This window comes from Theropithecus gelada, chromosome 4, assembly GCF_003255815.1.
Source record: "Theropithecus gelada isolate Dixy chromosome 4, Tgel_1.0, whole genome shotgun sequence".
Classification (NCBI taxonomy): Eukaryota; Metazoa; Chordata; class Mammalia; order Primates; family Cercopithecidae; genus Theropithecus; species Theropithecus gelada.
In genome coordinates, this window is record NC_037671.1 from 72738900 (window position 1) to 72766193 (window position 27294).

The 27294-nt window shown below is 39.3% G+C and overlaps 1 protein-coding gene across 3 annotated transcripts in view; it reads left to right on the forward strand.

The window, feature by feature from the left end:
* The window catches only part of CD109 (CD109 molecule), a 139406-nt gene that overhangs the window by 96434 nt on the left and 15678 nt on the right, over window positions 1-27294 (forward strand). For all 3 annotated transcript variants that reach the window (XM_025383238.1, XM_025383239.1, XM_025383237.1), the window contains 6 exons: window positions 807-1025; window positions 7625-7769; window positions 12101-12277; window positions 23065-23146; window positions 24935-25163; window positions 26173-26338. In XM_025383238.1, the coding sequence (XP_025239023.1) occupies window positions 807-1025; window positions 7625-7769; window positions 12101-12277; window positions 23065-23146; window positions 24935-25163; window positions 26173-26338 (1018 nt within the window). The remainder of the gene's footprint in view (window positions 1-806; window positions 1026-7624; window positions 7770-12100; window positions 12278-23064; window positions 23147-24934; window positions 25164-26172; window positions 26339-27294) is intronic.

Genomic DNA, 27294 nt, shown 5'->3' on the forward strand with positions numbered 1-27294 from the left:
TTGGCTGACAATGTGGGAAGTCAATTTTTTTTTATTTTTTAATTTTACTTTTTAACCCGGTCATCATGGTACTGTTTAACAAGCAAAAGATCTAGAGTCAAAAGGCCTGGATTCAATGTTGAATCTACCACTTACCAACAAGTGACTTAATTGTAGTTTCCGCATCTATAAAATGGAAATGATAATTATTATACCCATGAAAGATACTCTGAGAAGCAGATGAAAAAATCAATGGAAAAATAATTAATAAAATGTAAGGCCTAGATAAATGCTATTATTGATGAGACTGGTAACTTTGGGATAATTTATAAAAGTTTACAACCAAGATATGCTTCAGGACTAATGTCTGAGTTGTACTTTCCCTGCAATCGTTTTTTACAGAGACTTTGATAAATTCAGTAACATTTCATGCTGTTTTCTTCATATTTTTCTAATGGGACCAGTATGTTCCAGGATGACATCGTTAAATCAAGCTGGTGGTAATATCAATATATGAAATAGCCTTTCTGTGCACATCCTTACCATCTAATGGCTTTAGATAGTGAGAGAATTTAATATTAGTGGGACGACTAGAAATGGGGCTAAAGAGTGCCCTTTCCCCACCTATCTTGAGGTTGAGGGGAAAGCATAGAAAGGAAAGGAAGTTTTTCCTGATACCCTTTGATACTCTCCTTGGTCAAATCTTTGTCTCGTCTTTTCTCTAGTCTTTAGCCTCACAGATTTGACAGTACTTAAATTGGTGATGAAAGAGTGCTTTACTGAAGGGCATTTATTATACAAAAGCTTTGATTTATTTTTTCTTTCAGGTTAAGGTAATCATTGAGAAAAGTGACAAATTTGATATTCTAATGACTTCAAGTGAAATCAATGCCACAGGCCACCAGCAGACCATTCTGGTTCCCAGTGAGGATGGGGCAACTGTTCTTTTTCCCATCAGGCCAACACATCTGGGAGAAATTCCTATCACAGTCACAGCTCTTTCACCCACTGCTTCTGATGCTATCACCCAGATGATTTTAGTAAAGGTAAATATTTGATGTCTGAAAGCAATGAAATGGAAATACATAATTAAAAAGAGCAGAAGATTTTTTTCTCTTGGTTAAATTTTTTGGCATATCTAGTAGGTCGTCTTCTTTACCCTTCTGGTAATGCCTAATCCCTTTCTTGTCCGTATGTAAAAATAAATCATTGAGAAATAATTGCCAATTTCCTCTTTAAATTTAGTCAGGAATGTGACTATAAAGACTAACATCTCTTTTGCAGTCATTTACATCTACAGACTGTGTTACATTGGGATCCTATTAAAACATGGTCAAGTTGATTTGTGGATTTGGAATTTTGGAATGTTTCAGTGAAGGTAAAAGAGATTTTGTAGATTTTTTTCAGAGAAGACATTCTAGGCAGAAAGATAACGAGCATAGTGGATGAACACTTGTATTCTGGGGTGAGGCAACCCTGTGTTTGAATCTCAGCTCTGCCAAGTATGATTTTGAACAAGGCATTTAATCTCCCTGTCTTTGGATAATAATAGGAACTACCTCAAAGGGTTTTTCTCCTTACATTTTCATCTTCTTCTCTGTCATTTCCTTTTTTTTAATTATTATATTTGAAGTTCTAGGGTACATGTACACAACGTGCAGGTTTGTTACGTATGTGTACATGTGCCGTGTTGGTGTGCTGCACCCATTAACTCGTCATTTGCATTAGGTATATCTCCTAATGCTATCCCTCCCCCATCCCCCCACTTCACAACATGCCCCGGTGTGTGATGTTTCCCTTCCTGTGTCCAGGTGTTCTCATTGTTCACTTCCCACCTGTGAGTGAGAACATGCGGTGTTTGGTTTTCTGTCCTTGTGATAGTTTGCTGAGAATTATGGATTCCAGCTTCATCCATGTCCCTACAAAAGACATGAACTCATCCTTTTTTATGGCTGCGTAGCAGTCCATGGTGTATATGTGCCACATTTTCTTAATCCAGTCTATCATCAATGGACATTTGGGTTGGTTCCAAGTCTTTGCTATTTTGAATAGTGCCACAATAAACATACATGTGCATGTGTCTTTATAGCAGCATGATTTATAATCCTTAGGGTATATACCCAGTAATGGGATGGCTGGGTCAAATGGTGTTTCTAGTTGTAGATCCTTGAGAAATCACCAAAGTGTCTTCCACAATGGTTGAGCTAATTTACAGTCCCACTAACAGTGTAATAGTGTTCCTATTTCTTCACATCCTCCCTAGCACCTGTTGTTTCCTGACTTTTTAATGATCGCCATTCTAATTGGTGTGAGGTGGTATCTCATTGTCGTTTTGATTTGCATTTCTCTGATGACCAGTGATGATGAACATTTTATCATGTGTCTGTTGGCTGCATAAATGTCTTCTTTTGAGAAGTGTCTGTTCTTTGCCCACTTTTTGACGGGGTTGTTGGTTTTTTTTTTTTTTTTTTTGTAAATTTGTTTGAGTTCTATGTAGATTCTGGATATTAGCCCTTTGTCTGATAAGTAGATTGCAAAAATTTTCTCCCATTCTGTAGGTTGCCTGTTCACTCTGATGGTAGTTTCTTTTGCTGGGCAGAAGCTCTTTAGTTTAATTAGATCCCATCTGTCAATTTTGGCTTTCATTGTCATTGCTTTTGGTGTTTTAGTCATGAAGTCCTTGCCCATGCCTATGTCCTGAATGGTATTGCCTGGGTTTTCTTCTAGGGTTTTTATGTTTTTAAGTCTAACATTTAAGTCTCTAATCCACCTTGAATTAATATTTGTATAAGGTGTAAGGAAGGGATCCAATTTCAGTTTTCTACATATGGCTAGCCAGTTTTCCCAGCACCATTTATTAAATAGGGAATCCTTTTCCCATTTCTTGTTTTTGTCAGGTTTTTCAAAGATCAGATGGTTGTAGGTGTGGTATTATTTCTGAGGGCTATGTTCTGTTCCATTGGTTTATATCTCTGTTTTGGTACCAGTACCATGCTGTTTTGGTTACTGTAGCCTTGTAGTGTAGTTTGAAGTCAGGAGGTGTGATGCCTCCAGCTTTGTTCTTTTGGCTTAGAATTGTCTTGGCAATGTGGGCTCTTTTTTGGTTCCATATGAACTTTAAAGTAGTTTTTTCCAATTCTGTGAAGAAAGTCATTGGTAGCTTGATGGGGATGGCATTGAATCTATAGATTACCTTGGGCAGTATGGCCATTTTCATGATATTGATTCTTCCTATCCATGAGCATGGAATGTTCTTCCGTTTGTTTGTGTCCTCTTTTATTTCACTGAGCAGTGGTTTGTAGTTCTCCTTGAAGAGGTCCTTCACATCCCTTGTAAGTTGGATTCCTAGGTATTTTATTCTCTTTGAAGCAATTGTGAGTGGGAGTTCACTCATGATTTGGCTCTCTGTTATTGGTGTATAGGAATGCTTGTGACTTTTGCACATTGATTTTGTATCCTGAGACTTTGCTGAAGTTGCTTATCAGCTTAAGGAGATTTTGGGCTGAGACGATGGGGTTTTCTAAATATACAATCATGTCTTCTGCAAACAGGGACAATTTGACTTCCTGTTTTCCTAATTGAATACCTTTTATGTCTGTCTCTTGTCTGATTGCCCTTGACAGAACTTCCAACACTATGTTGAATAGGAGTGGTGAGAGAGGCCATCCCTGTTTTGTGCTGGTTTTCAAAGGGAATGCTTCCAGTTTTTGCCCATTCAGTATGATATTGGCTGTGGGTTTGTCGTAAATAACTCTTATTATTTTGAGATATGTCCCATAAATACCTAATTTATTGAGAGATTTTAGCATGAAGGGCTGTTGAATTTTGTCAAAGGCCTTTTCTGCATCTATTGAGATAATCATGTGGTTTTTGTTGTTGGTCCTGTTTATATGATGGATTACGTTTATTGATTTGCATATGCTGAGCTAGCCTTGCATCTCAGGAATGAAGCCCACTTGATTATGGTGGATAAGCTTTTTGATGTGCTGGATTCGGTTTGCCAGTCTTTTATTGAGGATTTTTTGTATCGATGTTCATCAGGGATATTGGTCTAAAATTCTCTTTTTTTGTTGTGTCTTTGCCACGCTTTGGTATCAGGATAATGCTGGCCTCATAAAATGAGTTGAGGGAGGATTCCCTCTTTTTCTATTGTTTGGAATAGTTTCAGAAGGAATGGGACCAGCTCCTCCTTGTACCTATGGTAGAAATCGGCTGTGAATATGTCTGGTCCTGGACTTTTTTTGGTTGGCAGGCTATTAATTATTGCCTCAATTTCAGAACCTGTTATTGGTCTATTCAGGGATTCAACTTCTCCCTGGTTTAGTCTTGGGAGGGTGTAAGTGTCCAGGAATTTATCCATTTCTTCTAGATTTTCTAGTTTATTTGCATAGAGGTGTTTATAGTATTCTCTGATGGTAGTTTGTATTTCTGTGGGATCAGTGGTGATATCCTCTTTGTCATTTTTTATTGAGTCTATTTGATTCTTCTCTCTTTTCTTCTTTATTAGTCTTGCTAGTGGTCTATCAATTTGGTTGATCTTTTCAAAAAACCAGCTCCTGGATTCATTGATTTTTTGAAGGGTTTTTTGTGTCTCTCTCTCTTCAGTTCTGCTCTGATCTTAGTTATTTCTTGCCTTCTGCTAGCTTTTGAATGTGTTTGGTCTTGCTTCTCTAGTTCTTTTAATTGTGATGTTAGGGTGTCAATTTTAGATCTTTCCAGCTTTCTCTTGTGGGCATTTAGTGCTATAAATTTCCCTCTATACACTGCTTTAAATGTGTCCCAGAGATTCTGGTATGTTGTGTCTTTGTTCTCATTGGTTTCAAAGAACATCTTTATTTCTGCCTTCATTTTGTTATGTACCCAGTAGTCATTCACGAGCAGGTTGTTCAGTTTCCATGTAGTTGAGTGGTTTTGAGTGAGTTTCTTAATCCTGAGTTCTAGTTTGATTGCACTGTGGTCTGAGAGACTGTTATAATTTCTGTTCTTTTACGTTTGCTGAGGAGTGCTTTACTTCCAACTATGTGGTCAGTTTTGGAATAAGTGCGATGTGGTGCTGAGAAGAATGTATATTGTGTTGATTTGAGGTGGAGAGTTCTGTTGATGTCTATTAGGTCCGCTTGGTGCAGAGCTGAGTTCAATTCCTGGATATCCTTGTTAACTTTTTGTCTCCTTGGTCTGTCTAATGTCAACAGTGGGGTGTTAAAGTCTCCCATTATTATTGTGTGGGAGTCTAAGTCTCTTTGTAAGTCTCTAAGGACTTGCTTTATGAATCTGGGTGCTCCTGTTTTGGGTGCATATTTATTTAGGATAGTTAGCTCTTCTTGTTGAATTGATCCCTTTACCATTATGTAATGGCCTTCTTTGTCTCTTTTGATCTTTGTTGATTTAAAATCTGTTTTATCAGAGACTAGGATTATAACCCCTGCCTTTTTTTGTGTTCCATTTGCTTGGTAGATCTTCCTCCATTCCTTTATTTTGAGCCTATGTGTGTCTCTGCATGTGAGATGGGTCTCCTGAATACGGCACCCTAATGAGTCTTGACTCTTTATCCAATTTGCCAGTCTGTGTCTTTTAATTGGAGCATTTAGTCCATTTACATTTAAGGTTAATATTGTTATGTGTGAATTTGATCCTTTCATTATGATGTTAGCTGGTTATTTTGCTCATTAATTGATGCAGTTTCTTCCTAGCATCGATGGTCTTTACAATTTGGCATGTTTTTGCAGTGGCTGGTACCGATTGTTCCTTTCCATATTTAGTGCTTCCTTCAGGAGCTCTTGTAGGGCAGGCCTGGTGGTGACAGAATCTCTCAGCATTTGCTTGTCTGTCAAGGATTTTATTTCTCCTTCACTTATGAAGCTTAATTTGGCTGGATATGAAATTCTGGGTTGAAACATCTTTTCTTTAAGGATGTTGAATATTGGCCCCCACTCTCTTCTGGCTTGTAGAGTTTCTGCTGAGAGATCACCTGTTAGTCTGATGGGCTTCCCTTTGTGGATAATCCAGCCTTTCTCTCTGGCTACGTGGTTATCATGCCATGGCTTTCAGCTCCATCAGGTCATTTAAGGACTTCTCTACATTGGTTATTCTAGTTAACCATTCGTCTAATCTTTTTTCAAGGTTTTTAGTTTCTTTGTGATGGGTTCAAACTTCCTCCTTTTGCTTGGAGAAGTTTGATCGTCTGAAGCCTTCTTCTCTCAACTTGTCAAAGTCATTCTCCGTCCAGCTTTGTTCCATTGCTGGCGAGGAGCTGCTTTCCTTTGGAGGGGGAGAGGGGCTCTGATTTTTAGAATTTTCAGCTTTTCTGCTCTGTTTTTTCCCCATATTTGTGGTTTTGTCTACCTTTGGTCTTTGATGATGGAGATGTACAGATGGGGTTTTGGTGTGGATGTCCTTTCTGTTTATCAGTTTTCCTTCTAACAGTCAGGACCCTCAGCTGCAGGTCTTTTGGAGTTTGCTGGAGGTCGACTCCAGACCCTGTTTGCCTGGGTATCAGCAGCGGAGACTGCAGAAGAGTGAATATTGCTGAACAGCAAATGTTGCTGCCTTATCATTCCTCTGGAAGCTTTGCGTCAGAGGGGTACCCGGCCGTGTGAGGTGTCAGTCTGCCCCTACTGGGGGGTGCCTTCCAGTTAGGCTACTCAGGGGTCAGGGACCCACTTGAGGAGGCAGTCTGTCCATTCTCAGATCTCAAACTCCTTGCTGGGAGAACCACTACTCTCTTCAAAGCTGTTAGACAGGGACATTTAAGTCTGCAGAGGTTTCTGCTGCCTTTGGTTTGGCTGTTGATGTTCTTCTTAATGTTAAAGTCTCTGAAAAGTATTCAGGGCTCCTTCAGCGTTTAAGAAGTAGTCATCTCTTAAAAATGTTTACACATTTTTGTTTCATTTTTCCTTTCCAAGCTTTCCATCCTCTTTTCAATAAAGGAACTGCATCTCGCTCTGTTGTCCAGGCTGGAGTGCAGTGGCGTGATCTTGGCTCACTGCAACCACCGCATCCTGGGTTCAAGTGATTCTCCTGCCTCAGCCTCCCAAGTAACTGGGATTACAGGCGCCTGCCACCAGGCCCAACTAATTTTTGTATTTTTAGTGTAGATGGGGTTTCACCATGTTGGCCAGGCTGGTCTCAAACTCCTGACCTTTAATCTACCCACCTCGGCCTCCCCCAAGTACTTCTTCTTTGTCATTTTCAAGGCCAGTCCATGAGATGCCTTATCTAATTTAAGTAGAACTTACTAACAGATTTGAAGTAAGAATAACAAAATGTTAGGCACTGTGTCATCAGATTTAATTCAGTTACATGGAAATGGTGCCTATTAAGTGTAAATCCTATTGAAAAACACATTTCAGTTAATGAAGTGTACTGAACTTAGTGAGAAAATGTAAAAGTAGGAAAAATTTATCAAAGTTATGGTAATTTATTATAATACAAACTAACAAGAAAACTCATTCTGTGAAATGAATGTATTACTTGTTTAAATAAAATATCTAATTTAAAGAAAACAAAAGAAGAAATGATAGGTGCTTATCTAGCCATACACAAACCTTAGACATAACAGGTCAGATGTTTGTGTTCATATCTGTGTATAGTTCTCTGTAAATATGTGAGTAGAGACCATGTTGATTGTGTTCATTTTTTTCAACAGGCTGAAGGAATAGAAAAATCATATTCACAGTCCATCTTATTAGATTTGACTGACAATAGGCTACAGAGTACCCTGAAAACTTTGAGTTTTTCATTTCCTCCTAATACAGTGACTGGCAGTGAAAGAGTTCAGATCACTGCAATTGGTAAGAATAGAGTATATCACCATTGATCGATTTAATTGTATGCAATCATATATGTTGTTCCTGTAATTGTAGATGTATTTTCTTATTGAGTCCTAATAAGAAGAGATGGCAAAAGTTTTAAATTGGGCCCAACAACTGATTATAATATGAAGGCTGGCAAATCATGTATCCTAAAATAGTTCTCAGTCATCAATGTGCATAAGAATCACCTGGGAGTCTGGTTTACTAGGTCTGGAGTGGGGCCTGGGAATCTGCATTTCAAACAAGCTCCTAGGTGTTGGTGATAGTTTTGGCTTGTAGACCACACTTTGAGTAGCAAGGCCTCACTATACTGTGACTGGAGGGAGGGGTCATTCCTAAGACCAGAGCTTCTGGATTCTGTGGCTGTCCGCCACTGGTGAATATCAGAATCTTCTAAGGAGCTCTGTAAATACGGAAATGTCTAAGCTCTACTCTAGACCTACTAAGTCAGAATTTCTTGGGCTATGGCTTGGTCATGTGTATCTTAAAAAGCTTTCACAAGTGATTCTGATAACCAAAGGTTGAGTACTACTGCCTAGAGCAGTTCTCTGTACAGGATATGAGTAACCTTTACGGTAGAAAGTTACTCACTGACTTTGGTCACCTCTCCTAGTTACTTTCCGTAACATAATAGTACTTTTCAAAAATTGGCAATTTATAATTGTATAAATTTATGAGATACAAAGTGGTATTATGATTTATGAATGCAATGTGGAATAACTAAATCAAGCTGGTTGACGTACTCATCACCTCAAATACTTAACTGTTTTTTTTGGTGGGGGGAGAACATTTGAAATTTGCTCTCTGAGCACTATTTATTTATTTATTTATTTATTTTATTTTTGAGATGGAGTCTCACTCTGTTGCCCAGGCTGGAGTGCAGTGGCACAATCTTGGCTCACTGCAAGCTCTGCCTCCCAGGTTCATGCCATTCTCCTGCCTCAGCCTCCTGAGTAGCTGGGACTGTAGGCACCCGCCACCACGACTGGCTAATTTTTTTTGTATTTTTTAGTAGAGATGGGGTTTTACCGTATTAGCCAGGATGGTCTTGATCTCCTGACCTCATGATGCACCTGCCTTGGCCTCCCAGAGTGCTGGGATTACAGGCGTGAGCCACCGCGCCTGGACTTTATTTATTTATTTTGATGGAGTCTCTCTCTGTCTCCCAGGCTAGAGTACAGTGGCGGGATCTTGGCTCACTGCAACCTCTGCCTCTTGGAGTTCAAGCGAGTCTCCTGCCTCAGCCTCCTGAGTAGCTGGAATTACAGGCACGTGCCACCACGCCCAGCTAGTTTTTGTATTTTTAGTAGAGATGGGCTTTCACCATGTTGGCCAGGCTGGTCTCGAACCTCTGACCTCAGGTGATCCACCATCCTTGGCCTCCTAACGTGCTGAGATTACTGGTGTGAGCCATGGCACTCGGCCTTTCTTAGCAGTTTGGAAATGTACAATACTCTTGTTATTAACTATATTTACCATGCTAAAAGTACTTTTTTTTTTTTTTTTGAGATGGAGTCTTTCTCTGTAGCCCAGGCTGGAGTGCAGTGGTGTGATCTCAGTTCACTGCAACCACTGCCTCCTGGGTTCAAGCAATTCTTATACCTCAGCCTCCCATGAAGCTGGGACTACAGGTGTGTGCCACCATGCCCGGCTAATTTTTTGTATTTTCATTAGAGACGAGATTTTACCATGTTGTCCAGGCTGGTCTCAAACCCGTCACCTCAGGTGATCCGTCTGCCTCGGCCTCCCAAAGTGCTGGGATTACAGGCATGAGCCATTGCACCTGGCCTAAAAGTATTTTTTAATTAAACACGGTGTCTATACAATTGGTGTTATTAGTCAGGGTTCTCCAGAGAAACAGAACCAATAGGAGATACTTATATATAAAAGGAGGTTTATTATGAGGAATTGGCTCATGCAATTATGTAGGCTGAGAGGTCCCATGATCTGCTTTTGCAAGCCGGAGACCCAGGAAAGCTGGTAGTATAATTCACTCCGAGTCCACAGGCCTGTGAACCAGGGGAACTGATGATGTAAATCCCAGTCCTGGGAGAAGATGAGATGAGATGTCTCAGCTCAAGTAGTGTGGCAGGAAAAAAAGGTGAATTCCTCCTTCCTCAAGCTTTTGTCTATTCAGGCTCTCAGTGGATTGGATGGTGCCCACACACACTGGAGAGGACAATCTGCTGGACCCAGTACACCAATTCAAATGCTAGTGTCATCTAGAAACACCCTCACAGACACTCAGAAACAATGCTTAATCTAGGCATCCCTTGGCCCACTGAAGTTGACACACAAAATTAACCCTCATGAATGGTTTGTTTATATAGTTGTGCTTTACAAATAACTGAAGAAAACATTTTAATTAATGATGTCTAATAGTTTGTTAGGTCTTTCTTTTTTTTTTTTTTTTGTGATGGAGTCTCGCTCTGTCGCCCAGGCTGGAGTGCAGTGGCGAGATCTCCGCTCACTGCAAGCTCTGCCTCCCGGGTTTACGTCATTCTCCTGCCTCAGCCTCCCGAGTAGCTGGGACTACAGGTGCTCGCCACCACACTCTGCTGATTTTTTGTATTTTCAGTAAAGATGGGGTTTCACTCTGTTAGCCAGGCTTGTCTCGAACTCCTGACCTTAGGTGATCCACTCGCCTCGGCCTCCCAAAGTGCTGGGATTACAGGCGTGAGCCACTGCGCCCGGCCTGTTTGTGAGGTCTTTAAGGTGTTAGGACCTAAAACACGTTTTTACAGTTCTTTTATATTTTCACTGGCAGGTGTAATGCTTTTTTATTATAACCCAAACAACCAGTCCATAGGCAGAGGACTTTCTTTGGAGGCATATATATGTGTGTGTGTATCTATCTATCTATCTATCTATCTATCTATCTATCTATCTATCTATCTATCTATCTATCTATCTATCTATCTATATTTTTTGGAAGAGACAGGGTTTAGCTATGTTTGCCCCAGGCTGAACTTGAACTTCTGAGCTCACGCAGTCCTCCTGCATCAACCCCTTGCATAGCTGGGACTACAGGCATGCATCTCTGTGCCTGGCCAATTCTTAAAAGGAATTAAATAAGCTCTCTATTTAGGGGAATAAATTCTTTTTAAGCATCTCACACAGTGTTGGGATGCTGGGAAATGCACTACACATACACACACACACATGCACACATGCACACATATACACAGAGGGAAGGAGCCTGGCTTTTTAAATATATACCATCACTCCTTACATAGGAACGATTCTATCTGTGGTCATGGAAATACCCTGAGGCTTAATTTTTATGCTTGATGTAAAGAATGGATTTTCAAGTTTTATTTTTACATGTTGTTTTAAAGGCCTATTTTGTATCCCAGAATGTATGAATTTTAGCTTCCTTCTTTGAACTTTGATAGTCTGTGTTCACTTTGAATATTAAACACATAGCCTGCAGTGGTAATAATATAACCTCTATTTTTTTCTTTGTATTCACATCTAAAATTTAAGCTATGCTGGCACAGCTTCAGCCTATTCATATGAAACAGGTTCTTTTCCCTTTTTTTTTTCATAATTTTTAGGATCACATTTTCACTAGGTATTTGGACTTGGCATGGTATAAGTTTTCAAAATAAACGACATAGAAGGATACTGTTATCTATACAACTTAACAATGGCAGGGCCAAAATTAGAACTCAGCCTTCATATTTCTGAATTTTTACTATTTTTCCCTGAGTTGCGGTGTTGGGATGTGGTTAGAGGGTTTTTAAAGCATGTGTTTTGTTTAATTTTAGATTACTAACTTTGAAGAATATTCCTAATCCTTTTGGTCCTGAGATTAATTGAAATCCTTGTATTTGTTGTTGCTAAATAGAACACATTGGAAAACACTACAATCCTCATTGTTTTTTAAAAAATTATTTCTGAAGTGCTTGTGGTGTATTAGTAAGAAATAAGAATAAAATTTTGTTTGCGTGAATACTACTAATAAAACGTTTCTTTCCTGCATGAGTGATGGTGTCTTACTGATCAATTCTGTACATTTTTAAATTTTTTTTTAAAATTATTTTTTGCCTAATTTATGCCATATGCTTAACTGAGCTAAAAATGTCGTCTTTCATCACACGACCTACAAGTTCAGTACCAGAGCATTGTTATTTTTTTGACCAGTCTTCTAAAAGCTTGATGTAAAGTTTCAACTGTGTTCTAAGCAGTGGAATATTCATATTGCTTCAATGACAGAGGCCTTCTGTACTCAGTGGAAGTCTCTTTGCCACCAGCAGGTAGTTGTTACTGAGTATTTACTGAATGAATTGCATGTCTTGTGCTTCCAGGAGATGTTCTCGGTCCTTCCATCAATGGCTTAGCCTCATTGATTCGAATGCCTTATGGCTGTGGTGAACAGAACATGATACATTTTGCTCCAAATATTTACATTTTGGATTATCTGACTAAAAAGAAACAACTGACAGATAATTTGAAAGAAAAAGCGCTTTCATTTATGAGGCAAGGTAAGCATTTTAGAGACCTACATTTGTTTGTAGAAAAAAATTTGTTTTTTTTTTCAGGTAAGGTTCATTCTAGACCATATTGCAAAATAGGTGGATTTTGTCTTAGGTAAGTGATGGGCTACACGGTGTTGACATGTGCAGGAAGTGCAAACAATGGAAAGCTGTTACTGTTCTTCCTTTAGCTAACTTCACTCACTGCTACTAAGATGTTTGTTAGTAATGGCTTAAGAGTTAGTTTCTGGAGGGGGCTTGTATTATACTAAGGGATCCGAAATTTAAAACTCCTTAAAAATCTAGAGGAATACTCATTCATTCATTATTTACACATTTGTGGAGTGTTTCTTAGTGCTAGGATCAGTTCTTGTGCCAAAAAAACAGAGGGAGCCAGGGCCTGTCTTCTTAAGGAATTCGCTGCTCAGTGGAGAAGATGGTTTGTATGTAAACAGACGCAGTGCTGTGTGGTGGGGACCTTCTCGGTGCATTTAACATGTCAAGCAGATGGGGGTTAGGGGAGAAATGTTTGTATGAAGAGGACCTGCTGGACTCGAGGAAATGCCATGCTAGTGAAGACTGTATCCTGAATCCTTGAAAGGTGGTAACTGTTCACAGGCACCCAGATCCTTTGTTTTGGCAACTTGTTAGTAATAGCAGTTAACATGAGATGAGTGCGTCCTGTGTGGCAGGCAGTGTTCTAAGCATTTTACATCTCATACCTCATTGAAGGCTCACCATTAGTATTAGCATGATCCTGTTTTTTTGCAGATGAGTGAGGAAGCTGAGGTGTGGAAAAGTTAGCTAACTTGTCCAGGGTCATATAATCATATAGAGCTGGGATTTGGACTCTGAGCCTATGCTCTTGACATCCATACCTAGGAGGAAACAAAGAGATGTGAGACATATTTAATGATAATAGTAAAGTAAATTTGATTTTCTGAAATACTCCGAAAGCCAACCAAAAATTACAGTCTCAGTTTTTCATTTCCTTATTAGTGGACCTCTAGCACAAACTCTCTGGCTGTTTCTGTCTGCACAATTTGTATGATATATCCTGTCCATCAAATTCATGAAGATTAGAAGGGCTCACACAAACTGATGAAAAATGAGGATTCACTATAATCTAAGAAAAATGTAGTTCCACACTTTCCAACTCCTATTTTTTTTAGTTTTTGTTTTTTGTAACAAATGGATTAAATGAAAAGTAGAGGCAAGCTATTAATTGATTGCTGATTTTTCCACAGAAGAATTAGAAAACTCGGTAAAGACGCCATTTTAATACGAGCTTTTCTTCCAGTTTCCCTTATTGTGTAGAGATTTTTTTAATTCTAAACTAATTCTATGTAATGACAGTAATAGCAACTAAGTCTGTTTAAATGTTTTATGCATGTTTCATTTAATTCTCACAAAAACTCTAGGAGTAGGTGTACCATTATTATTTCCATTTTATAGATGAGGAAATTGAGGTACAGAGAGGTTAAATAATTTACCCATGGTGGCCTGGCTCCACCGTCCACCTTGTTCCTCAGAACACTATGGGATAATTCTGATTTGTGGTGTTCTTGGGTTTTTAGAAGCAATGGGATATGATGGAAAGGACCAGGAATCGGGACAGGATGCTTGAGTATCACCACCGTGTAAGAAGTCTCACTGGAGGTTTTGATAAAATAGTAAGGGAGGACCATGGGATCCTGTAGGGAAGGAGGCACCAAAGGTTAGAATATGGAGTGTCAGATTAGACTGAAGTAAGCTATAAGGTGTTGGGTTTAAGTAGATGAGCTAGAGTCAGTGTCTGAAGATCTCCCTGGGATAGGATGGCACAGACAAAGGCTGAGTGGGAGTCAAGGGGTTGTGGGTCAGGAACAGTGCAGTGTATGAGACCACAAACCAAGGGAGACTAGTGTTTAGAATCAGGGCTGAGTGTGGCCTGAGTTCTGATGTGGGGAAGGACATAGTGGTATATTTTCTCTTAGATTAGGGCCAGACCCTGCAGGCACTGTGACCAGCCCTGAAACGCAGCAGGTGGTTAGGTCCTCTGGGAAATTTGTAGAGCTCCAGCAGTTGGAATTTCCTGTATAGAGTTGCCCATGTAAAATTATCCTTGTTTATACACATTTGTGGATTGGTCATGTTTTAAATATATACATACAGGAATAACCTTTTTCAAACTTTATTATAATTAAATTTAAGTGGTATCAAGTGGTCTCTGTGGTATATTTTGTGCCATGCTAAAAACAAATGAGATCTTTACACATTGGCATAATGGCTGTAATTAGGGAGATAAGTAAAAATTATTTGGAATTATCATGATTGAACTTTGTAGCTTTTGAAAACAGGATTCCAATTTGTATTCAAGATTTAGTTTGTTTTGAAGTAGAAACTACATAGGGATTAGACTGGTGCTTTATAATTTGGTATATATTCTTTGGGATATTTTAATACAATAAGGTAAAATATTTTAGAAAATGTCACATAACTCCATATTTATATATGCTTTATGAGCTGTAACTTTGGCTAATCAAATATTAATGCTTTAAAAAGATAGAATAAATTTTACATAGCTTGAAACATGTAAGTAGTGAAAACTCATTCCTTAAAAATAATTTCAGTAGGTGTTTTAGATACTTTCGCTGTCAGCAGCCATCCTACAAAATGAATGGTCCAAATCCTTAGTATCTGTTGTTTTCCCAAAGCGGTGCTAGTCCCTCAGGTCAGTCCTGGCCAGGTAGGTGGCCAAACTATAGTTTTTCGAAGTAACCCAGTGAGGGTCTCTACTGATTGCCTGAGATCCCTCCTCACATCTGTTGGTTGTTAGAAAGTGCAGTGGCCAGAGTGCAAAAAAAGCATCGTTCTCTAAATGCCAAGTAGTCCTCCCAAGTGTTGAGGATGCTGAGCGCTACAGCTGTTAAGTAGGCGAGTCTCCCCTTGGGAGGAAGTAGATTGGGGCATAGCACTGGCTGTGGAGGCAGTCAGACCTAGGCTTGCATCCTGGCTCCCACCTTGGATCAGGTCCTTAGTCTCTCCAAGGCTTGGTTTCCTCACCTGCAAGACAGGGATAGTAAAAGAACCCGCTTGGATAATAAAAGAACTTGTTTTGAGGAGTCAGTGAGATATGTCAGCATTTTATTCAACACATAATAAGTGCACAACAAATATCAGCTATATTAGAATTGGTTGCCTCTAACTAGGGAGTTAGGGGTTAATGTCAGCGAATAAATGCTGTCCATTCTCCCTCTAAAAACTGATATGAAAATCTTCTACTTCTCTCCATCCCACTGCTTATTGTTCCATACAAGCATGATTGCTCACTGGACTACTCCAATGGCTTGCTGAGTAGTCTGTCTTTTTCCGTGTTCCCTTCCCTTCTGTACGTTCTCCATATAATATGAAAGGGATCTTTGAAAACGTCAGATCTTGTCACTTGCTTGCTTACAATCCTGCAGTGGGCTCCCAGCTTCAGCCTACAGGGTCCTGGGTGACCTGGCGTGGCCTCCCTCCTTAGCCTCATCTGGAGCTGGCTGTGTCTGGAACACTTTGAGCTCCGTGCTGCTTCAGGGACATGGCGCTTGCTCTTCCTTCTCCTGGCATGCTTTCCCCCTAGATCTTTCCATGGCTGCTCCTTTTCATCATTCAGTTGATGTTTGCCTCAGAGTGGCCTTCCCTGACCACTTAGTAACTCTAATTTGTACTACTCCATTTTATTTCTTCACTTAACATTATTTAAAATTCTCCTGTCCATCATCTGTCCCTGCATTTAGAGGGGGAGCTCTGTGACAGTGGGGACCATGTTTGACCTTCATTGTATAGCTATGTGGGCACTTCAATAAATCCAGAATGGGTGAATGACTTATTATTAATATTAACATTTTTGGACTTTAGGTCCATCATCCTAATGTGAATATTGGGTCCAGAAGATCTCTGAAGCGCCCCACAATGTAGTATGATGATCTCTGGGCACTAATGGGTCTACCTGGCCTTGGCATTCTCTTAGCAGCTAAGAAGTGTGACCAGTGATTTCCATGTGCTACTCTTTGAGCTGGTGAAGTGGCTGATGAAAGTCAGCACGGTGGAGCTTCCCAAAAATACATCATCTCACAAACTGAACTAAATTATATTTCAAAGTATTGCACAAAAGCTTCTCGGTATAATGCTTTTCATTATGAAATCAGTGTCTCATTTCAGAGTCTCTCTTTTTTCTTTTGCCATCACATTTGCCAAAGTCCTTTAAATATACCGTAGTTGTTTTTATTGTTTTAAGAAATTAAAGTAGCTTCGGTGTGAGTCATGATTATATTATTTAAATGTCATTTATGGAACAGCGCATTGTTTTACTTAAATCATGCTTGGCCCAGGAGTTCTGTAACCTAAGCTATTATTTTGTTGGTCGAAACAACAGCTACATCATTGAATGAAGTGTCTTTGCTGTCAAAAAGCGAAACGGAACCATAACATGAAAACTGTTTTTGGTAAGGACTGGAAATCCTGAACCTGTTAATTGAAGATTTAAACCATTTGTTTTCCTCAGATATTTAAATCATAGTGCTTGCAGTTCAACTTTTTAAAGTGAGACTCAAACCAAGTCTAATTGAAAACATTTTATTTCCTCCATTGAAATAAAAACAAGAGAAAGAAGGCTTCAGAATTCGGATGTTGCCATTGGTCACAAGTATGGCTAGTGGCCATAGCTTAAAAAATAGCTTAAAAAACTGTGATGTTCTCACTTTCCGTTTCATGTCATAGAAAGTAGCAAGTTCATAATGATTTCTTTTAATACAAAGAATTTTTTTTTTTTTTTGATACGGAGTCTCGCGCTGTGTCACCCAGACTGGAGTGCAGTGGCGCGATCTCGGCTCACTGCAAGCTCCGCCTCCCAGGTTCACGCCATTCTCCTGCCTCAGCCTCCGAGTAGCTGGGACTACAGGCGCCCGCCACCACGCCCGGCTAGTTTTTTGTATTTTTAGTAGAGACGGGGTTTCACCGTGTTAGCCAGGATGGTCTCGATCTCCTGACCTCGTGATCCACCCGCCTCGGCCTCCCAAAGTGCTGGGATTACAGGCTTGAGCCACCGCGCCCGGCCGAGAATTTTTTTTATCAGCTTATTACCAGAGAAAATTCTTGAAATAGTCACAAGTAGCCAACTTTACTTCTTTTATTTACATGTAATTTTGACACTTAAGGTAAATCAAGTTAAACTATGTTTAGAATGTTACTTTTTCATTTGTTTGTGAACAGTGTTTTTATCTTTATTATAATAAAGTTTGAAATTTTACATTCATGGCTATTCCAAAGAAAATTTGTAACCCAGAACAGGATGTGTCTTATCTGACCCTTTATGAAGGGCTCATGGGTTTTTATCCTAATAGCCTCTGGACTTCTCCTGCATTTCAATTTTCAGAAGTCTATGAAAGTTCTGAGCATATGATTACTTTTCAAACTCAAGAGCTGTTCCTAAAATGATTATCTTATAGGTGATACTCTTATTCATAAACTTTTGGAGAGAGCTGTTTTTGCCTTTCTTGTCTCTTGTGATGTAAAGTCTCCAACGTAGATGACTGCTCTGGAAAGCTGAGTTGTTGTATTAACAACAAACATTATAGACAAGTCATCAGTGTCCTGTTTTTGAGATGGAGTCTTGCTCTGCTGTCTAGTCTGGAGTGCAGTGGTGTGATCTCGGCTCACTGCAACCTCTGCCTCCCAGGTTCAAGTGATTCTCCTGCCTCAGCCTCCCAAGTAGCTGGGACTACAGGTGTGTGCCACCACACCTGACTATTCTTGTGTTTTTAGTAGAGATGGGGCTTCACCATATTAGCCAGGCTGGTTTCCAACTCCTGACCTCAGGTGATCCACCCACCTTGGCCCCCCAAAGTGCTGGGATTACAGGCATGAGCCACTGTGCCTGGCCCTGTTTTGTTTATGGAATGGAAATTAGGCTTGATACACTGGGACGATTTGGAGGACAAACAGCCGAGGGATCCACAATGATGCATGCTGGTTTAAGATGAGGAAGGAAACCTCACAGGAGACTCCCACAAGGAGACATATGAGTTCTCTCTAGGTTCCGAATTTCTCCCTTACTTTTTCATGGGAGCAGAGCTAGTGGTTTGGATTCTCAGTGTTATCTAAACCTGCTCAAGAAATTCACTGCAAAACAGTGATTGTCTGTGGCCTCTTCTCTGGGCTGGCTGCCTCTAGTGGAAGAATGGTGCTAGTTGTTGATATTAATGGGGAATGTTGGAGGTCAGCCACCTGAGGGGTAATTTCCATAAGCACTGATCTCATCTTCATGATCTCATCTCTGACCAGTTTCACAATATCTCATACTTGGAACTGCCGTTGTTGATGTGATCTGGGGGCGTGGAGGCACATGGTCCTCTCCTCGAGGTTGGTCTTTCTGTCACAAAAGTACCTCCTGTAGGGATTGAGGGCCTCAAACCTCTTTTCTTTTTTCTTCTTCCCTCTCCTCTCCTTCTCCTCTCTTCTTTCCTTTTCCTCTTTTTTCTTAGATTGAGTTCATAGTTAAACTCTGGCTATCTGAAGAATTTAGTCCTTAATTGAAAATTGAGGGAGAATGCCCTGGACTCTCTTGCTGGTTTTTTTGGTGAACATTAATTATTTTGCTTCTCTGTGATCCCTGGCTGCCTCTGAAAAAGAGATAATATACTGCGTTTTTAAAGTTTATGTGAAAACTAAAATATGATAAAATGAACTAGAGTAGTGATAATGCCTATCATTTAATTTTTTCCCACTTTTGTTTATGTTTTGAACATGTAGAACATTAACATGCTTCCAAAAGACAAACTGATTGATTTTGAGAAGTATATTCAAAAGAGTATCTCTTCTTCCCCTTTTCTTTTTCCCTACTCCTCGTTGGTAACTGTATCAGGCAGTTCTTGCATTACTATAAAGAAATATCTGAGGCTGGGTAATTTATAAGAAAAGAGGTTTAATTGGCTCATGATTCTGCAGGCTGTGCAGGAAGCATAGTGCCGGCATTTCCTTCTAGGAAGGTCTCAGGAAGCTTACAAATGTGGCAGAAGGTGAAGTGGGAGCAGGCATATCACATGGTGAAAACAAAAACAGAGAGACAGTGTTGTGGGGAGGTGCCACAAACTTTTAAATGACCAGATCTTGCGATAACTCACTCACTATCTCAAGGACAGCACCAAGATCCAATCACCTCCTACTGGGCCTTACCTCCAACATTGAGGATTATAATTGAACACGAGATTTTTTTTTTTTTTTTTTTTTAAAAGACAGGGCCTCTCCCTTTGTCCAGGCTGGAACGCAGTGGCACAATCATGGTTCACTGCAGCCTTGACTTACTGGGCTCAGGTGATTCTTCCACTTCAGCCTCCCGAACAGGTAGGACTACAGGCACGTACCACCATGCTATTTTTTTTTTTTTTTTTGTATTTTTGTAGAGACAGGCTTTCGTCATATTGCCCAGGCTGGTCTCAAACTCCTGGGTTCAAGTGTTCCACTCGCCTTGGCCTCCCAAAGTACTGAACCTTGGCGATAAGTGAACCTTGGCGCCTGGCTTCATTTCCCCTTTTTATTACACAGAAGGTAGTATATCTAGATGTACTATTTTATACTTTGCCTTTTTCACTTCACAGTGTATCCAGGAAATTACTCTGCATCAGTGGACCGAGATATTCCTCATTCTTTTTTTCACAGCTGCATAGTACGCCATCATGTGTATGTGCCATAGTTTATTCAGTCTCCAGTTTTTGGGCACTAAGATTGTTTCAGTTATGTTACAATTACGAATAATGCTGTAATGAATAATCTTCTGCATATATTTTTTTGTATTGTTGGAGGCGTGTCTTCAGGATAGATTCCTAGAACTGGAATTACTGGGTCGGGGGGTAAGGTCATTCCCCTACTTGGTAGTTATACCCTTCTGAATTCCCTCTAGCAGTGGATCAGTGCTGGTTTCCATACAGCTCACCCAACAGAAGTAGTGATCAAAATTTTGAATCTTAATGCTAATCTGATGGGAGAGAAATGGTATCTTAGTGTAGGTTTAATTTGAGTTTCTCCTATTATGAAGTTGAACATGTTTTCTATATTGAAATTTGTCTTTATATTTTTGTCTTTTGTGACTCATCTCTTTTGTCTTTTATTCACTTATTTTTATAGGACTTTTTACCCTACTTTTTAAAAAGTTCTTTATGGCCGGCGCGGTGGCTCACGCCTGCAATCCCAGCACTTTGGGAGGCCGAGGCGGGTGGATCACAAGTTCAGGAGATCGAGACCACGGTGAAACCCCGTCTGTACTAAAAATACAAAAAATTAGCCGGGCGCGGTGGCGGGCGCCTGTAGTCCCAGCTACTCAGGGGGCTGAGGCAGGAGAATGGCGTGAACCCGGGAGACGGAGCTTGCAGTGAGCTGAGATCACGCCACTGCACTCCAGCCTGGGTGACAGAGTGAGACTCTGTCTCAAAAAAATAAAAAGTTCTTTATATATGTATGTACATGTATGTAATAACATATAAACATACACAAAAATTGTATAATATTGATATTAGCTGTTTATCCATCTTATATGTTGCAAATATGGTCTTTTAATTTATTTGTTAAGCCTTGCTTATAGTCTTTTTTGCCTTGGAATAGTTTAAAAACTTAAAAAAAATCAAATGCATCAATGTTTTTATTTTATTGCATCTGGTGCTTAGAGAGCCTTCCTCTACACCTATTAGAGAGTAATGCCTATTGTTTGTTGAGAGCTTTCCATGTAAACGGTGCTATACTGAGGACTTTTCTTCTTTTATCATGTTTAATAATTGGAAGAGCTCTGTGATTTACTAGGAGCCAGTGGCCTTGGAGCCAGTGAGACCTTGGCTGCTCAACTTCACTCCGTCAGTGGTGTGATCTTGCACATGGTGTCTGTATCCGCTGAGTTTCAGTCTCATTATCCGCAAAAAAGGGAATAATAATAGCGTCTATGTCAGAGGGTTCTTGTGAGAATTACCTGAGTTAATCCTGCAAAGGACTTTGAACAATTCCTGACATCTAATGAGTGCTGAATGAAAGTTGGCTAATTACTGTACCATAATAATTCAATTAGAAACATAAAGGGTATAATCTAATGCTCCCTTCTTCAAATTGAGCAAAGTTCTGTCATCGCTTTAAATGTTTATATTTCTTTTACCATAAGTTTTAAATATCACCGTGAAACAGAGTATCTTGTTTTCTTTTTTTCTTTACGCATTTTGTTTTATTGTAACTTAAATCAGATACTTAAATCTAGGGTTTCTTTTGGAAAGACTCAGGGAGAAATTTGGGACCTGAAGGTGAGAGCACATTAACCGTAATTTCAAACCATTAATGCTTATGTTTTGTTAGTCAAATAAGAATTGTGTTATAGTTCTGGATGCTTCTAAAATATGATGTTCATAAAGTCAAACTTGTTTATTACTGCAGTTCATTGGGGAATGATTTCAACATTTTACAAATGAGTATGGTTGCCCGGCTTTGCCATGGCTGTGCTGCAAAGCTCAGGCTGTGTGCCCTTCTCTGCTAATAGTGGAATCCTGTAATTTTTAGAAGGATTTTTGGCTATTAGAGAGTCGTTGATAATTCCTTGAGCTGGAAATGTTCCTGCTAATGCTTGCTTTTTTAGTGATAAGTTATTGCTGTCTTAACTTTATTTTTAGCAAGTTAGTTTATTGCGGGTTGTTTGGTGAATCCTTTAGTGTTTGGCCTATGTTTTCTCACACTGGACTTTGAGATCTGTGTGCATTGCTTTGCAAATGTGAAATATCTGCTTTTTATTTGCAATCATTTATTTGTAACTATTTGCAAATATGACACATCTGCTTTTATTAATGCAGATATATAAGCCTTAACCCCCTCCCTAATTTACTTCTGTAATGATGCTTCATTGCCACCACTGAATATATATATATGGAAACATGGAATTGCTGGGTAGGCAGGCAAGTTGGTTTTTTGGTTTACCTCAGTTGGCGATGGCCCCAAAATTTAAGAGCCACTGTCTTAGATTATTTAGCATTTCCTCCTCTGTATTGCTGGTCTAAGAATAGAAAATGCTTTTATTTTCTACTTTGGCCTTAAACTTTAATGAATGATATCCTACATAGTATTTTTCTTGTGTAGCAAACAATTCTAGATTACTAAGCATTGAAACAATTATGGTGAACACTAGAGAGTTAAATAAAAGTCTGCCTTTAATTTGCTTGCTTTTGAATGGCTAGAAGTATCATCTATGCCATGGTGATCTTTAAATTTACTTTAATTTGGGATACCACAGGTTTTTTTTTTTTTTTTTTGAGATGGAGTTTTGCTCGTTGCCTAGGCTGGAGTGCAACGATGCGATCTGGGCTCACTGCAACCTCTGCCTCCTGGGTTCAAGCGATTCTCCTGCCTCAGCCTCCCGAGTAGCTGGGATTACAGGCATGTGCCACCATGCCCAGCTACTTTTTGTATTTTTAGTAGAGATGGGGTTTCACCATGTTGGTCAGGCTGGTCTCAAACTCCTGACTTCAGGTAATCCACCTGCCTCGGCCTCCCAAAGTGCTGGGATTATAGGCGTGAGCCACCATACCCGGCCAGGATATCACAGTTTTTATTTTATGCATTTTGCTTGAAAAGTCCTGGATTTTAAATTTCCAACAGCACTTAAAATAGAAGCTACTCAATATTAGTTCTTGGTTTGATTTCTTCTTTCCCCTCTCTGCCCATATTTCCTCAATATGAAGTCATAATTAGAAACTTTCATCCATTACAAGTTAATGATTACTTTGAAGATCTGTCCATTTTTATGTCTTTAGGTTACCAGAGGGAACTTCTCTATCAGAGGGAAGATGGCTCTTTCAGTGCTTTTGGGAATTATGACGCTTCTGGGAGCACTTGGTAAGTGTTTTTGCCAACTGAACAAAAATTGACAGATATATCTCTATATATTGTAGACTGGGAGGTTACTTTTTCCTTAGTCTGACTTTAAAAAGAAATTTTCTTTTTAAAATATTATTTTCAAACATTAACAAATCAAATGTTTTTATTTAGAAAAGATAAGTTATAAATCTTTGTGTGTGTGTGTGTAAGAAACAGAAATAAAAATACTTTATGATGATGGTGCAGCTGATAAAATCAGTTAGAAATGCCGGGTGATTGTGGCACAGCTTTTTTCTTAATCTTCCATGACTAATGCAAGTGTTGTGTTAATGGAGTCAAGGTAGTTTCTTTAAGATTTTGTGTGTGTGTGAAAAACAAACACTGATGGAATTAAGTATGAACAGCCAGTTTCCTCCAGACTGGAATCTCTATGTGGCTGATTTTGGATGATTAATCTCTCTTCTTGTACTTATCTTCAATTTCCTATTGTACTCAGAAAAAGATTAACTCACTGTATCAATCAGGATAGACTAGGAGTGCTGTAGTAACAACCAACCTACTCAATCTAAGCAATTAACAGTGAAGGGATTTCTTGTTCTTGCTGCCTTTCCATTGTGGTCAGCAGGGGGCTCTGCAGCTGCCAACGTGTCCACGTCTCCAGTAGGAGGCTCCAGGTTTGCCACAGCCCGGAAAGAGGAGGCTGGAATCTGTAGCACTGGCAATTAGAGACTTCATCCTGAATGTATCATTTCTACTCATTTTATCCTTCTCAGAGCTGGTCACGTGGCTATGCCTAACCTCACTGGGGCAGGAAAGTGAATTCCTCTGTGTAACCAAAGTAAAAGAGAACTGGATATTATTGAATATTAGTAATGTTTACCACACGAAACTTTATATAACATGAAACAGATCTGCTTCACATTTTTCTCTTGGCCTTGGCCTTGGCCTGAGTCAGGATATAGAACCATAAATAGAAACCTTTTAGTGTTTTAGTGCTTGATGTTCTTTTTACCTCAGTATAGTGTTTTGTAGCAGGGACTGGCCAACTGTTCTGTAAAGGGTCAGATTTTAAGTATTTCAGGCATTTCGGGCCACGTAGAGTCTCTGTTGCATGCTCTTCCCTCTTCCTCCCTCTCCTCCCTCTTTCTTTCCTGTCTTTGTTTTTTTCTTTTCCTTCTCCTTTTAATTTGGCAGGTGGGGGCTGGGGTGGTACACACATAAACAGGCCCTGAGCTGTATTCCGCTTGAGGGCCAGATTTGGGCCAGGCAGATTTGGCCCACAGGCTGCCGTTGGCTAACTCCCATTCTATAGGAGAGAAAAATATTTCCCCCACTTGAAGTACTACAGTTTGCTTGTGAACTATGTGTACATTCTTCATCCACAGCTTTGGGGTTGAGTGAAGTGTGTTGGAGCTCTTCTTTGGTAAATATCTAGAACAGTCCAAAGATGAATAACCTTGGACAATTTATTTAACTCTGTTGGACTGTCAAATTCTCAGTCTACAAAATAATGGAGCTGGATTACATAATTTCTAAATTCCTTTTCAAATCTGAAATTTTTGAGTCAACATGGAATTTCTTGGCCAAGCTCAAGTGGAAACCAGGTCTGCCTGCTAGAGAGAGTTGCTTACCTTGTCCCTTTGCTCTTTCTTTTTTGCTTTTTTTCTTTCCTTTGTTCTATCTTCAGTGATTCCCCCTTCGGTGAATCTTCTGATGGGGAGAAAGTGTTGTTGTTTTGCTTGCTCAGTGTTATTTGATGGACCTTATAAAGTGCATTTTGTGTAATTTTTTTCCCTTTTCATAAAGGTTGTCAGCTTTTGTTTTAAGATGTTTCCTTGAAGCCGATCCTTACATAGATATTGATCAGAATGTGTTACACAGAACATACACTTGGCTTAAAGAACGTCAGAAATCCAACGGTGAATTTTGGGAGCCAGGAAGAGTGATTCATAGTGAGCTTCAAGGTGGCAATAAAAGTCCAGTAACACTTACAGCCTATATTGTAACTTCTCTCCTGGGATATAGAAAGTATCAGGTATTTCATCTTTAATTTAATAAATGATAGATGGGAAACACAAGGAAGGTAGGTCTTAATGGGTCAAATATGTGTGTGGAAACTTAACAAGTTGCAATTTTACAGCACATGTGAAATCTGAATTTGAGTACTCTTTTGCTTTGCATTTTGTGGCCATGTTCCAAAATCTGAGAATAAAAACATTAACCCACTCTTTCAGAATGACTAAGAGAATTCTAAAAATGCTTTTTAATGTATGTATTGTACTTGCTATTGGTAAGATAAGTCAATACATGTTTTATCATTGAAAAAGTTAATTTCTGAGGGGAAAGAAAATTATTTAAAATTTGATAATGTGTTCTAGCAAGTTTAGATTGTGAAGGATTTTTTTATTTCTAAAACATCATGGAACAGTTACAATATCTGTTAATTTAGTGCTGAGAACACTCATACCCTGAAAAGTGTGTTGAATGGGCATGGATGCCTGGATGAGAATGAGTGTGCAGGGGAAGGTATACTGACGAGCTTAAGTTTGCTCCAGAGCTGTCCTGGTGATTGATACCTTTACTGTTTACTGCCTACTGCATTTTATGAGATCACCAAAGTCATTCTCTTTATTAGGCCCCCCACTATTTTCCTATTCTACTACTAGACATGTAGAAGCTAAACTTTTCCTGAACTTAGAGCCACAATAACAGAGATCAAATATAAGAAATATATTTCTCAAGCAGTTTGCTGTTCTTGTCTGAGTTTATAATACTGAGTGGGAGAAACACTGGCAAAAGCTCTACTTTTTTTCTTCTAGGTAATGATGCCTGTTATAAAAACTGAAAAAAAGTGTTATTTTCAAAATGCATGGCAAATCTTTAAATGTCAATGATCATGGTTGATTTTCATTGCCTAGGACAAGGTCAAGTGCTTCATAGACACGGAACTTATTTTTTAAATGCATGTTTCAAAGTACTTTTTGTTTCAATATGTGGTAATGGGTTACTTTGGTTAGTAAAAAATATACTTTTTTTCTTCCAAGCCTAACATTGATGTGCAAGAGTCTATCCATTTTTTGGAGTCTGAATTCAGCAGAGGAATTTCAGACAATTATACTCTAGCTCTTATAGCTTATGCATTGTCATCAGTGGGGAGTCCGAAAGCGAAGGAAGCTTTGAATATGCTGACTTTGAGAGCAGAACAAGAAGGTAATGTGCCGGGCCCACTTGAGGTTGTTATGCATTATGAAATATATAACTTACGTGAGAAAAATTTTTAGCCAGGTTTGAAATTGATTACATCTGCATCTTTTGGTGAAAAGTAAAACACACAATGAGATCATGATGGGCCTGACATGGCCACAATACTTCTGGTCTCCCCAGGGTTTTTTTCTACAGAATTTCAGGGCTCAGATGTCTCTTTATTCTAGATATGTCATGCCCTATGTCACTTACCCTTTGAGTGTCTGATACCATTTCAGGTTTGGCAGCCTTGTAGTTTTCCAAGACCTTGGGTTCTGGAGAGGCTTAGGTTCAAATTCTGGTTCTGCAACTTACCTTTATGAGGTTCGGTTTTATCAACTGTACAGTGGGAATGACACCTATTTTAGAGTGGCTGTGAGGATTAATGTGCAATGCTGCTGCATAGCAAATGCTCAAAAATAGGAACGAAAATGCTAATTAAAAGAAATGTGAATACCAAAAAACGCTGCTAGTAAGTGGATTATGTGTATTTTATATATGAAGTAGACAGGGATCCAGGTGTGTGTGTGTGTGTGCGTGTGTAAGAAACAGAGAGAGATGGGAGTGGGTTGGCAGAAATAAGATAATGTCCAGTGATTCAAATTTCTGTTAATTCAAGAAGGGATAATTGTGGAAAGTGTTTAGAGGCTTCTTCTGAGACTGTAAAAAATATTGTATTAACAGTAACTTAGATTGAATCCTTGTTACCTATTCCAAAGCTGGGGACTAGAAGATTATCGCGTAGAGGCTAAAGCAGTCTTTGACATTTTTTCTTCTTGTCTGCTTGGCTAAGTGGTAGTTATGTAGTATTCCACCTAAGTGTAGTCATCATCTAAATAGTAATATTTGAGAGAGGGCACCAAGTGGGATAGTCCTCTGGGGGCTAGAGCAGAATTATCTCTAGGAAGGTTGTTGAGTTAGCT